Source organism: Leuresthes tenuis, unplaced genomic scaffold, assembly GCF_036924035.1.
Source record: "Leuresthes tenuis unplaced genomic scaffold, fLeuTen1.0.hap1 SCAF_3, whole genome shotgun sequence".
Taxonomy (NCBI): Eukaryota; Metazoa; Chordata; class Actinopteri; order Atheriniformes; family Atherinopsidae; genus Leuresthes; species Leuresthes tenuis.
The window spans coordinates 5,082,991-5,096,678 of record NW_027325357.1 but is presented as its reverse complement, the minus strand read 5'-3'; the positions used below and the strand labels follow the sequence as shown (position 1 = coordinate 5,096,678).

The following is a 13,688-nucleotide window of genomic DNA, read 5'->3' as shown; positions in this document are numbered from 1 at the left end:
ACGAGGATCAAAGGAAGCATAACTTAAAAATAATGCACAAAGAAGAGACTGCTTCCAAATTAAGCAGAAATGTGGAAATCCAAAGGCCAAAAACACCCTTAAACAATGAGAAGAGCTACTGCAGAGTTCTTCCAAATTGCAGCTGTGATGATGTATCATGAATATTTTGCATCTAAACACAGAAGTAAAACAAATTATAAAATTAATTGCAGCCCTTTTAAATCTATAGAAGCACAGTAACTCTTAAGGAAAGTAAAAGACAAAAACAAGTGATAGAAAAATGCAAATGCAAATTACAACTATTTCCCCATTCTCTGTAAATGTTAGATTTCTTAATTCAGATGCTTTCTGCTGTGTTCAAACACTCTTATACAAGCGTGTTCCCTTTTGAGTCAAACTACAATATACTGTTAATAATCATGACATCAAAACTATTAAAAAGATTGAAAATTACAACAAACAACCGCACACTATTGCCTTTTGCGTGCTTATCCACCCTAGTGACAGCAAGGACAACATTATATTATTCATGCCAGTATTTTGGAACCAGCTGAGCAGGACCAACCACCAGGACTACATTATTTAGATTAAGATCACATCCAATGCGTCATGCTTGTGACTATGAATGTGGGCTCAGCCTGAGGGCTTGTTCATTGTGAAATATGGCTTTAATAACAAAATAAGAAACGGCAGAATTATGACCATCACCCCTCCCATGAGAAGTTCTCAGTGTAACTGTACTGTTAAATCGGCCCTACTGATCACATCACCGGCATTATCTTCAATGGGTGTGCATTCACAACATTAAAATATGGAAACATCTTCTCTCTTGAATTATATGTGAAGGTGTGAATTTGGGTTTCTGAGGCAGGATCAAAGAATGACAGCCTTTGTTTGTCACAGTCCAGTTGAACTCTGATAAGTCTGAATATCTGCTTTATTGGGAGAGCAACTGGGAGAGCAACTCCTGTGTCTGCTGTATACTCACCACCAAAGAAAGCTATTTTCAGTGCCAGAGATGATTTTTTTTCCACACTCAAGGCAGACTGTGCTAAGACCCCCAGTGCCCACACTGGACTGCCTCCAACCTCGACATCCCAGGTGTGAGTCCCCGAATCAAAGCCGTCAGAGCCCAGGACAGCAGGATAGAAATGAATCCTCTCAGGATTTTCAGGAAGCTTCTGTTTCTTTTCACGTCTCACACTGGTCAGATCTTTAGACAGGATGAGCTCTGGGTGAGCGGTGTTCGGATCCAGAATCACAGGTCTGCGGGAAACCATCGCCTTCATCTTGTTCCAGATGTTAAAGGTCAGATTGCCCAGATGTTTGGCCACAACTATCAGAGCTCCTGAGACCAGCGGTGGAGCATCCAGCAGGGAGCACGGTTGGATTCTTTCCACTGTGGCCTTGTAGTTCTGCAGGAATGACACATCTGCAGCCCTCAGCTCCTTCTCTGTAGCCCTGATTGTGCCTGAAAGAGCTGCGATCTCTTTGGTTATACCTTTAATCTTCTCCTTCATCATCTGAGTCTTCTGCTTCTCTTCCTCCTTCAGAGCAGAAATCATGGCCGTCTCTTCCTCTTGTAGAAACTGGTGAAGCTTCTTAAACTGCTCTTTAATCTGCCTCTCTGTGTCTAGGGCCTGGACCTGAATGTATTTGGCTGTTTGATCATAGTTTTCATTGACTTGCTCAAAGAGCTTCAGGTTTTTCTGTGCAGCTACCAGGACTGGCTTGAGCTTGTTTTTGTGATCCTCTGCAGCCTCATCGACAGGTCTGAATGTGTGGTTGTGGTGGACTTTTGAATCTCGACAGATAAGACACACTGGCTGCTGATGCTCCAAACAGAAGAGTCTGAGTTTTTTAGAGTGAACACTGCAAAGAGGTTCGGACTTTCTTGAAGCTTCTTGCTCTCTGTCACGCAAGAAGGCCTCACACAAATTCTTCAAAGCCAGGTTACGAGGTGGCTCACTCTGTTGAGACAGTGTTTTGCAAATCGGGCACCTCAGGATGTTTTTGTCAGACCACCATCGTTGCAGACAGCCTTTGCAGAAGCTGTGGCTGCATGCCAGTAAAACAGGATCGTTAAAGATGTCCTGGCAGATGGAACAAGAGAGATCTTCCTTTGTTTGTGAATACATTTTTTTTTTCCTGTAAACTGGGAACAAAGTACACAGATAATCGTGAATTCACACTCCGCACGTCAGAAATACATTTTTGCTCTAAGATTGTTCTGTCTTCCACTTTCCCACATGCTTCAATACTCACTGTATTCCCAGTTTTCCTTCCTGTAGCTCTTATCCAGTGAGTAGACTTTAAGGGTTTGATTTGAGAGTGAAAGTAACCGTCTTTCTTAGTGTCTGTTGGAAGAGTTCCTCCTGCATTTCTAGTTTTGTCTCTTGTGAGGTGAGTTAGGTAAGAGGTGGAGCTCAACCCTTGTGTTTAGATCATATCATTATATGCTTATTCGATAAACTTTTCAAACTAATCTAATTGAGTTACCATTAAGAAACACTGATTACAAAGAGAACACACATACTTTCATTTAGAGTGTTTTAAGACTAAAACTAAGTGAAATTATTTGTAAGTCCAGTTTTTGTTCTGAGGACAGTGTTTCAGGAGCAAAGACAACATTTACAAGAATAATCTTTTGAGGTAGCATGATTATAGTGAATCTTGTGCATCAATTCTTACATGACTGTGTGTGAAAAGTTGATATTGTGTCATACCAGTGGTGCAAAAAGACAATGAAATGTGAATGGTATTAAATGTGTTCGGTAAACACTGCAACATTCAGCATTCTCTGTGTTTTTTTCAACAATTCAAACAGAGAATTTTGTGCTGTAGATGTTGCTTTAGGAAATGTGCTGGTCTCACTCCAACAGTTTCATACACTGCTCTCTTTTAGGGCCCTTGAAGTAATTCATATTGGCAGAAGGTAGCCTATATCTTCTGATTACAACAAACCAGGTAAACATACTGAAATGGTGAATTTCCATTGTGACATTATGAAGTTGTACATTTTAAACCACAATCTTTTCCTAAACCAAACCAAATGTTTGTACCAAAACTTGGGTATCCTTGGTAAATGCATGAAATCTTGCAGGCATTTGGTAATGTCACAGCTAAAGTGTTCTCCCTGAAGATGAAAAGCAGACTTAGTTACACCAAAACACCTTATTGTTTCTTGTCTGGGTTTAGCTAAGTTTATATTTTACTCTATTTCTTTATCAGCCGTGAATGAGTCAATTAAGGAGGAGCTTTGCTTCGTCTATTCCTGCCTTCCTGCATTCCTTCATACCTCTTTCGACCACAGCATTCGACATGCATTATACATGTACAGTTCTGTGCTAAAGTCTTGTGCCTCCCCTCTTTTCTTTATGCAAACAGAAAATAACTACAGCCATTTTCCTGAAGCATGCACAAACATGAAAGAAAATACAGTATATTGCTTTTTTTTGGAATACTTGTGGCTTTTCTCCTCTCTTTGGCTCCTTCAAAGCAAAATATAAACCAATGAGGGACAGATCCAGACTTTTACACAGTATTATAAAAGACTGGAACAGACATTAATCTGACATTCAATCTATCCTGGCAGGCAGGTGTTAAGATGTGCTCATGAATGGAGTGTTGGATGGACTGAGAGCATGCACTGACTTTATTGTTCCTTAAGATACAAACAGGGATGAAATACATTCATCTCAGCTGTAACTGAGTGAGAAGAGTCCTAGCCTGGGTTTGGCAACTGGTTTTTCAAGGCAAACTGCAAACTTTACATTTTTTTTTTTTTAGATCAGGAACACATCTTATGCACCACAGTTACCCACAGGATGTAACTTAAACAGAGTATACTCAGAAGAATATTGTTTAAAAGCAAATCAAGTAATGGGGTAAAGCAGTAATTCTTTTTCTGGTTAAAAGTACAGTTTCAGGAGACTTATAAATGCAACGAAACATTAATTATATCACATACGTGGTTTTGAGTTAACAATGTTCTATTAAAAATGACTCTAATTGCTGCCACACAGCTCTGTGTTTATGTCACAGTTTGTTTTGTGCAGTGACCAATGCAACAAGCGTAACTGCAGCTTTATGTGACCCCAGTCTCTCACAGAATCAAACCTCTCGCTCTGTGCAGCTCACGCTGGTCAGTTCTTCTGACAGTAAGAGGTCCAGGTGAGTTGTGTTTTGGTCTGGAATCAGGGGAATTCATCTTGGTGCAGATGTTGAAGCTCAAATTGCTCAGATGTTTCGCCACATCCATCAGAGCTTCTGAGATCAGGCTTTTAATGATCCAGCAGGGGGCACTGCTGGACTCTTCCCACTGCAGCCTTGTGGTTCTGCAGGAATGAGACATCTTTAAGTTTTCAGTTCTTCCTCTGTGGGTCTGACACTGTCTGGGTGTATCTCTCAGCAAAGACCTTTAATCTTCTTCATCATTATATAACTCTTCTGCTCTTCTTTGTCCTTCAGAGCACTGATCCTGGACACCTCTTCCTCATTTTGAAAGCAGCAACCTTTCTTAAAACTACAGCTTTTACTGTCTCTCAGTTTCTTGTGCCTGGACCTTTATGTGTGGAGCTGTTTCTCTCTAAGGCTGTTAACGGTCCAGACAAAAGAGTTTGAGAGGCTCTGCTGAGCACCTTGATCAATCAGTCTTTTCCTCTTGATCACTTAGTGAAAGTCCTCTGTCACAAATTGGACACTCCACTTAATCTTTTAATCTTCAAATAAATTTCCAGACAGGAAAAAACAAAAGATTCTTTAAAGATGCTGTGGCAGTGGTGCCGGAGAGATGGAGAAGCCATTTTCCTCTTGGTGTAAAGGTCAAGCACAACTAAAAGTGCTGCTAAAAACAAGTTTGTGAGTCTGCAGTCCTTTCCCTCCACTTTAGTGGACTTTATACTTTAAACAGGAGAGGCAAACAACATGGGTAACAATGTATACCAACATCTGTATCTTCTTTATCATCTTTGAGTGAGTCAGGTAAGGGGGGAGCTTTGCCATACTTGTTACTATTTTCTGTTTCAGACTGAAGTGGGAGGATTGTTGATCGGTTTCGATCTTAGCAACATAAAATTAACGGCAGTGAAGGAGGCTGTAGTTAAGATAGTGGTTTTTTTTTAAATGAAAACCACCCGATAACAACAACTTTTAAACAGTAGCTGATCATTTTGGATACCAAAAACATTTTAATGACCGAGGTATTTGGATGTTATGGAATTGTATATTGATCCAGGTTCAACTCCCACCTGGGGCCTTTCTGTGTGGAGTTTGCATGTTCTCCCCGTGTATGCGTGGGTTCTCTCTGGGTACTCCGGCTTCCTCCCACCGTCCAAAAACATGCATGTCAGGTTAATTGGTGTCTCTAAAAATTGTCCTTAGGAGTGAGTGTGAACATGCGTTTGGTTGTTTGTATCGTTTGTCTCTGTGTGACCCTGTGATGAACCGGCGACCTGTCCAGGGTGAACCCCGCCTCTCCCCCGATGACCGCTGGGATAGGCTCCAGCCCCCCCGCGACCCGACTGACGGATTAAGCGGGTATAGAAAATGGATGGATGGATGGATGGAATTGTATATTGCTCAACTTGGGTGTGTCTTCACGTAGTTTTACTTTCTGACAGAAAAAGACTATCGAGAGCACAGAGGAGTGATTCATCCTGGCGTCTCGTCACAGAGGCTCATGTTAGCGTTGACAACTTGTACTCGTTAGAGCTCAAGAGCTTGCTGTGATCGTTGTTGTTCAACTAGGTTTTTAGAAACGTGGCCAGAACCATCTTGCTTCCATTTCTCTAGGGTGACACTTTCTTCCCATATGGGATATGTGGTGGCACTGAAACAAAAAGGGAACCTCTATCATCTATCGGCCTCACAGGTTTTGGCCTCCACACTCCATTTGAAAGTAAATTAAATTGGTATGTTGTAGTCTGGCCATAATGATCACCTCACACATTTCATTACAGATGTATTAGAGAAGTCCCGTCTCGTCACCTGCACAAAATGAACCCGGGCAGGAAGATAACCTTGTTAGGTTAAGAAAAAAGAGGTCATAAAGGCTAGTTTGTGAATCCTGTGCACACAACTTTCACTGGGATGAAAACGGCATAAAAACTGAAAAAGGATTGAAGTGTTACCTGCGTTTGCCACAATTGTTTCTATTTGTGTTATGTGACAGTAAAGTTCATTAAAATGATTTAAAAGAAGAGATGGAAGAGAGGGAAAAGGAAAATAGAAAAACAACAGATAGTAAACTGAATCATGCTGTTGCTTGAGTTTTTTTGTTAGATGTCTTGGTTTCTTCTGTGTTTTGTTTGATTCGGTTTTCTTGTTTGTGTTCTTGGTATTTTGGAGTTATGGATCTGAATTAGGATTTATTCTGTTTGCATTAGCCTATTTTTGATGTGCCTTTATGTTTCTGGTCTCATGATTTGCCCTGGTTGTTATTCTTGCTTTTGTTTATATCTATCTGAGTTTCGTCTTGTCTCAGTTCTGTGTTTATCTTTCAGTCCTGGTCTCAGTTTAGTTTATTTCATCTTTGTTTCACATACTCACTAGAAGTTGTACCCAGTTCCTTTGGTTTGGTTTCCTCAACTCTCCTACACATCTGTCTTTAGTTAATTGGTCTCTGCTGCTGTCACTTGCCTCATCAGTCCCTTCAGTATATGAGCTCCACGGTGGATCTCAGTCTTTGTCAGATCTGCATTTGGATTCTCATCCACTGTCCATCAGTCTATAACAGGAACAATATAAATAACAGATTACTGATCCAGATGCAAGTCTCATGCTCACATTCTTGCTCGCTGTAAACTACATTTTTGGACTGAGTGAATGCACATTGTGTGTTTTAAAGTTACAAGTCACTAAAAAGTCTTCAGCAGTCTTGCAGTGGCTGCATAAAAGTTCTGCTACTAAAGCTGGTGTTGTTCCAGAACCTGACCTCATGCAGAATCTGACCCATTTGACAAATTTTGCAAAGTAAATCACTTGCAAATTCCCCCAAAAACATTGATCCTCAAACATTTATAGTTAACTCTATTGAGTCTTTTGCTCTAGATTTTCCATTGGAGGTGGTTACAAATGGATTTTTAATGTTTATTCATGTTTATCATTTTATATCAAGTAGAAATTTATTATTTTCTGAGGATATTCTTCTGGTGTGTATGAGAAACACCATCCTAACTGTTAGTTTGCAGGATCCGTGTGCCGTGTAACCAAAACAGCAGCCCCACAAACACCTCAAATTCAACACCCAGTGATGTCAACTGTACATTCTCTAATATACTAAAACAGACACTCACCTATGTGACAAGATATGTGGCATAGAAGAAAAACGCTTAAAATAACCAGCAACTTTTCCAGGAAATGTCATGTGAATCCTTGAATAACATGTGGAATTTGCACTTTGAAAATGACTGATGTCAGCAAAATATTACTGGCAGATAGAAATAAAAGTTAAAGAACTTATATATTTAAATACAACATCAACTGTTACAATAGCAACTGTTTGAGTTAGAGATGAAGCCCAAAAATTGAATACATGGATACAGAAATTACAATAGAAACCTGCTATCCAATAACCTAAAAACTAAAATCTCAACAGTTATATAGTTGGATTAAAAACCTTAATATTACCCTTTCACACCACGTGTCTCTGCTTGCTGATCCAACGCTAAGACCCAGACAAGAGGACGCTATCATCGGTACAACCTATTGATCTCTGTGTGTTTTCATTTGTTAGGATGCCACCTTTCATTGATAAGACTTCAGGTGTTGCTGCCAGCAAATGACTTTCCCTTCTGTATAACTGAATACATATACCCCAAAATATTGATCACACATTAATAATTTGATACACTGGTGACAGGCATTGATCAGTAAATCTGAATATGACATCATGCAGAAAAGCACATTGATAAATTAGACTGGATGGGAGTATAGATAGTCTGAGGGGCCATCGAGAGGAGGTAAATTGTCCTTTGTTGGAGGGCATGACATTTTTATTCATCATTGTCTCTTTGCTGCGATTTTATTTTGTTTTGTCTTTGCATGATTGTTGCAAGACGGAATGAGTGCTTGCTGCAGACCAAATTATCTCATAATAGAAACACCTTGAATTTGTGGCTATGTGTATGTTTGCGTGTTTTTAAGAAGTAACTTTTCATGATCCTGGTGTTGTTAAGCAAAAAGTTAACGATGGGCTGAACAAATAAATTTTGCTCATCTCAAACTCTTAAGAAAGGAACCAATATCTGACAGTTCTTTGTAATGATCCAGCTAAAGCTTGTGTAGGGCTGTCAAAAAAATACCAACTCGACCTGATTCCCAGGGCATGAAATATTGCCGTTTTGTCCAAGACCAGGGCGTCTCCTGGGTGTCAGTGCCATGGCAATATTAGTTGTTGTTGTTCCTGGTTTGGTTTAGTCAGTAAAACTACTTGGTTAAAGTTAGGAAAAGACTGTATTTGTCAGGATTCGTGGTGCAGAGGGGAGGACCCAGATGCAGAACTTCCAAAAAAACTTAGATTTATTAACAAAAGACATGAGGTAAGAACAAAGGACGCAGCTGAGCCGGATATAAAAAATAACTATGAAAAACAAAGCAAGACAAGACTACGACTTATGACATAAATAAACAAGACTAAGGAAACTAGGTGACAAGACATGAGGCAAAAACTGACCTGACAAGACTGTGGCATCAAAGGTAAAGTGAGGAATCTGTAATGAACATGAGTGAACCTGGACACTAAATACTGTGGGGAGGTGATTAGTGATGAGGTGCAGCTGTGGAACAGAAACAGGTGACTTGAGTGAAACTTAACGTGACAGGAGAAAAAACATGACAAGAAATTAAACTGGAACCTGAAAACAAGACAAAATACAACTTAAAATGTGACAGTATTAGGATGTCAGAGCAGGGTCCTCACAAAATGTCTTTTTTGAAGCCATCAGAGGGAAAACAGCTGGAAAACACTGAAGATTTTGAAATTGATTTAAGAAGCAGATCTCAGTGCATGCGGGCATATGATGTCTCATCTTTCCACCTTTATGTAACCTAAGGTGTGCCCCAGGGATCAGTCCTTAAACCACCCATACTTGTACCAAAAATCTCGATAAAAATGTTCTCTATGTGTACACTTAACCACGTTCTCAGCTGACTACAAGCTTTTAATATTTTCCTGCATACGGTTGTTTTAAATCCCAACAAACCAAAATCCATAAAATTCTCAAAGGCAAAATAGAAAATGAAGTCAGTTCTCAATACAAATACTTAAAAATCTAAGCTAATGATTCTTTCTCGTATGCTTTCTATACAAAAAGAAAGCATAAAGAGTTAGACTCAAGTCATGTTACGTCACTTATTTAGTATACGATGCAATGTTTATCTTGTGAATGTGTGTGTATGTTATGCTTATTCACAGTAAACCACATAGAACAGAAATAAGAGACATTTCCCAAGCATGCATTCAGATTACAGGAAGGCAGACGAGCTTGGTCACCTTGCCTCTACAGCTTTCATGAGCATGAGCACAGTCTTTCTGACTGAGATTCCTGTTTGCTCTCATTACACATGGATGGACTTACAGACTATCTGCATCAAATCCCTATTATAAAGTCATTTCACAGGGGGTGTTCAGGGTAATGTGATGTCATCTTTATAATGATCGCTTTTTTTTATTCATAGTTTTCAATCATTATCTTATATTTGTGGATGATTACTAATCGAAGGTATCAATTGCAGCTGTATGAGTTTGCAGCGGAGATGGCAGAGAAGACCGCCATCAGGTCATGGAGCTATTTACTTTTTTTCGAATTTGTAAGTAAAAAAGTATCACAGTGAAAGGCACCTTGTAAAGAAAGTAAGTGTCTGTCAGCAGTATAGAAGAAAACCTCATATCTGAAGAAGCTCCTGCAAACTGAGATCATCAGCTTTGCAACAATAATAAGGAAGAGAACAACAACATAACCAGCTAGAAGAGAAATGGCAAAGGCTGTTCATTTCTGGACAAACAAAAGTCACTTTTTGATGGCAGTAATCTACTATTGTAACAATTAAACTTTAATGGTAATGCCATCTATTGCTTGAATGTTTGGGATGTGTTTGAACTGCTCAGATGCATTAGTTCTTGGCGGGGAAAAAACTGGCAAATTGTATGTACTTACTTAGTCTGGATTTATCAGTCAGCAATATATGGTTATCTTGTCTCATTTGCTTATTATGTATGGGATTGAATAGCAAAATTAGGATCCTATAGGCATCCTGAAATTAAGGTAAAAGATGGAGTCAGTGCGGTGTCTTTTTTTCCAAAACTTTATCTCAGAGGAGACTTACTGTCTCAGACTTTGAAAAACTACTGCCCCGGGATAGAGTATCCACCCATTTACAGCTGCTCCATTTACAATGACTGCGTGTGAGGTAAAAAGCTTTTTGGGGCATTGAGTCCCACGTGGTGCATTCTGAGAATAAAGGAGGAAGTCATTCATTTCTCCCATGAGTAGTGGTGATTTAGAACAAGTGAGAGAGACAGAGATGAGCAGAGATCTGAACTAATTACTCTGAGATGAATGCTGAGGGAAGCAATTCTGCAGAGTGCTTCAGAAATGTGTGTGTGTGCAGTATCACGCTGTGCTACCCATTTTCACAGTATGGTTAGTCTGTGCTGCAGTGGATGACTAGCAGAGACACGTTGTATCATAAGTGATTCAAATATGTTTGGTCCTTTTAAGAATTTAGAGCAAACACACATTAATCAATACATCACTCAGATTCACTTCAACATTATGACTGACTTAAAGAATACTTCTTGCTTTCTGTTTAAGAGGAAGCAGTGTCTTGATGATCCTAAGAGCCAGGTGCTCATAAACTGTTATAATTCATTTCTCCTCTCTTGTTTATCTCTGGAAGAGGTTGATGCTTAAACAGTAAAAGCTTGATCAGTCATGGTTACTGATGTCACAAAATAACATGTTAACATCCCCACCAGAAGAGAAATATGTTGGACTTTCCTTGCGACCCTCAAGGAAGTAAAAGAAATGAACAAGACGCCCTGACACTCCACTGGAATGTAACATGTTACAATTATATGCAGGTACCATGGAAAGAGACAAGCCTCGAGGTTATAAACTGTGAGTAAAGAATTTCTACTCATTTCATGTCCTGTTTGTCAGACAAGTGTTCTTGGTTACCAGGGTGACAAATCCCCATCCTCAACAGTGTAATGACATCATCATTCCCATTAAAATGGAGGAGATTTATTCATTCAGAGGAGAGCAGGAATGAACTTCCAGAGACTGGTCCAGAACACAGACTGTAAATAAAAGATACTGGACAGAAGTGCGTATCCCTGTGGATGATAATCAAGTGAATCGAGCTAATGTGGGAACAATTTATTGACATATTCATTTGTATGCAAAGTTGATGTTTTTAATGGAAGTCTATTGGAGCCAGAGAACTTATTTGGACCCTAGTTTTCATCAGCACATTTGCACTTTAAGGCAGTTCTTTGTTGCTTCATGTCTAACAGCGTGCGACTATGTGAACCTTTTTGAAAGTCTGTGGTCCAGAATAAAAACGGCAGAGCTTAAAGAAAACATATTATGCCCATTTTTTTACAGGCTGACAGGATTGCTTGAGGTCTTAATGAAATGTTCTTTTACATGCTTTGATATAAAAACACAGAGAAAGAGAGTACATCAGGTCTTTTTCAACCATGAAATTAGTCCTCTCATCAAGCAGATTCAGTTTTGGGCACGGAGTGAGCAGCTGTTGGCAGGTTAATAACACCATTAGGAACTCCCAAACATAATTCCTCCATCAGATATTGGCTCCATAAACTCTGGACTTCCCTGTGGCTCCACTTCTCTGTGTGTTTAAATTTTTAGTGGCTAACTTTCAGCACTGTTGCTAATATGGACTGTATTTCCCCTACGTTTGTCTGTTTTTCAGAAACAAGATAATTAGAAAAAGTTAAGTATAATATTTAATGTTTGCAATCATATCAGCAATGGCAACAGTGCTAGTATAATTTGTGTGCTGATCACACCATAAGTAAACTCCTCAAGTTATCTCACGCCTGTCTTTCTCACTTCTTCTCGTCACTTTTCTTTGGTCAGTAAAAATGTAGATGAACCAGTTATGCCCACGCCTGACTGTTCAGCGAAGAGGTGGCGAGGACAATAACTCAAAGTAAATGACACCTCAGGTCCCATCATCGTCTCTAAGGATGAAGAAATGAGCAGTAACCTGCTCTTTGTTAAACTAGATCGATTGAGTGACTCGATCAATCAAACAATTTGTCGGTTGGGGTCTTTTATCTTTGGCTGTCTTGGAAAGTATGATGTGTGAAGTTATTTCTTAAAATACACTGTGAAGAAACCTGAATAACGAGTTTGTGCAGCAGCAAATACTACTACAGGACGGTATGTGTGTGTGTGTGTGTGTGTGTGTGTGTGAGAGTGCAATCACAGATTACCTGGAAGCTCTCACAGAGAAAGGTGAAATGGAGGGCAAACCATAACTCTGGCACAACCAAAGAAACGATGTAGGATGAGAGAGGATCTGACAGACAGACAAAGAGAGACATAGGAAATAAAAAAGGGAGGGATGGAAGAAAGACAAGGGGTGGCAAGGTGAAGACAGGGGAGCAGTCAAGCTGCCACAGTCATTCACATCCAAGACAACAGCTTGGCTTTTCCATCAACTTACACACACACACTCTCAGAACACACACACGCACAAATAGTCCCTTTCAGACTCCTTTCTATTAATCTTATATTTCAAATATAAATGAAAATCCTGGATTTTCTGTAAAAAGCTGCATCAGACACTGAACCTAATCTACAGTAGAGGTTGAAAGCTATTTCATTTTCTATATTACTGCATGAATATGAACAAAAACATCTACAAATTCTCATTTGAAAAAGTAGATAAAATAGCATAATTAAACATATGCATAGAAAATGATCCAATATAACATCTCAGAGTAGTGAATCTATGTGATTTCAAACTATGGGGTGAAAATCAAGTGGGAGCACAAGCTCTCTTTTATTTTAAGAACAGAAGATATTAATGTCTGATCTTGATAACAGTTATTTGTGACAGTGTATCATAGTGTGAACAGATGAGATTTCTGAGGACATCAGATAAACACTTGTTGACACCCATCTGGCTGGAAAAGGTTTGGACTCCATCCATCCACCCACAGTCAAACAGACAGCGTCTGAACTGGGTGCATAGTTCATACAGATCATTACGGCGTCTCTTTTGTGTTGTGATGTGTTAGCAGAACAGGTGAGGAATACTGGACCAGTGAGAGAAAAAAGAAACAAAAGAAAAACTTATCATGGTTATTTACAGGCTATTCATGTAGGAAGAGAAGACAACTCTCTGCCTTATTCTTAAGTCAGAGAAAAGAAACAGCTTTGTTGTTTCCGGTCTGCTTTTTGTTCTTGAATTTAATCCCACAAGAAGATGCTCAAACCCAAGATGTTGCCCCGCTTTGGTTTTTCAACTCCTTCCAGATGATAGCCGTATCAAAGCTTCAGTCAAGTTGGGAAAAAAACAAAACCTTCTGATGTAGGGTTTTATATTTTAAGCTCTTAATTTATTTGCACGCATCGATCAATTTTCTTTTATTCTTAAAAGCCCTTTAATGAACAATGGATGTTCAGAGTTCTCCTAAATTAAATGAAAAA

The 13,688-nt window shown here is 39.3% G+C and overlaps 2 protein-coding genes across 2 annotated transcripts in view; one reads left to right on the top strand and one right to left on the bottom strand.

The window, feature by feature from the left end:
* Positions 1-13,688, top strand: part of gmppb (GDP-mannose pyrophosphorylase B) — a 336,004-nt gene that overhangs the window by 130,899 nt on the left and 191,417 nt on the right. The window lies entirely within an intron of this gene.
* Positions 362-2,141, bottom strand: LOC140302941 (E3 ubiquitin-protein ligase TRIM35-like). The gene has a single exon (XM_072381484.1). The coding sequence runs from the start codon at positions 2,136-2,138 to the stop codon at positions 762-764; it is 1,377 nt and encodes a 458-aa protein (XP_072237585.1). The 5' UTR covers positions 2,139-2,141; the 3' UTR covers positions 362-761.

Bases quoted from the DNA above. Each gene is read 5' to 3' on its own strand.
- LOC140302941 (XM_072381484.1), bottom strand. From the start codon at position 2,138: ATGTATTCACAAACAAAGGAAGATCTCTCTTGTTCCATCTGCCAGGAC.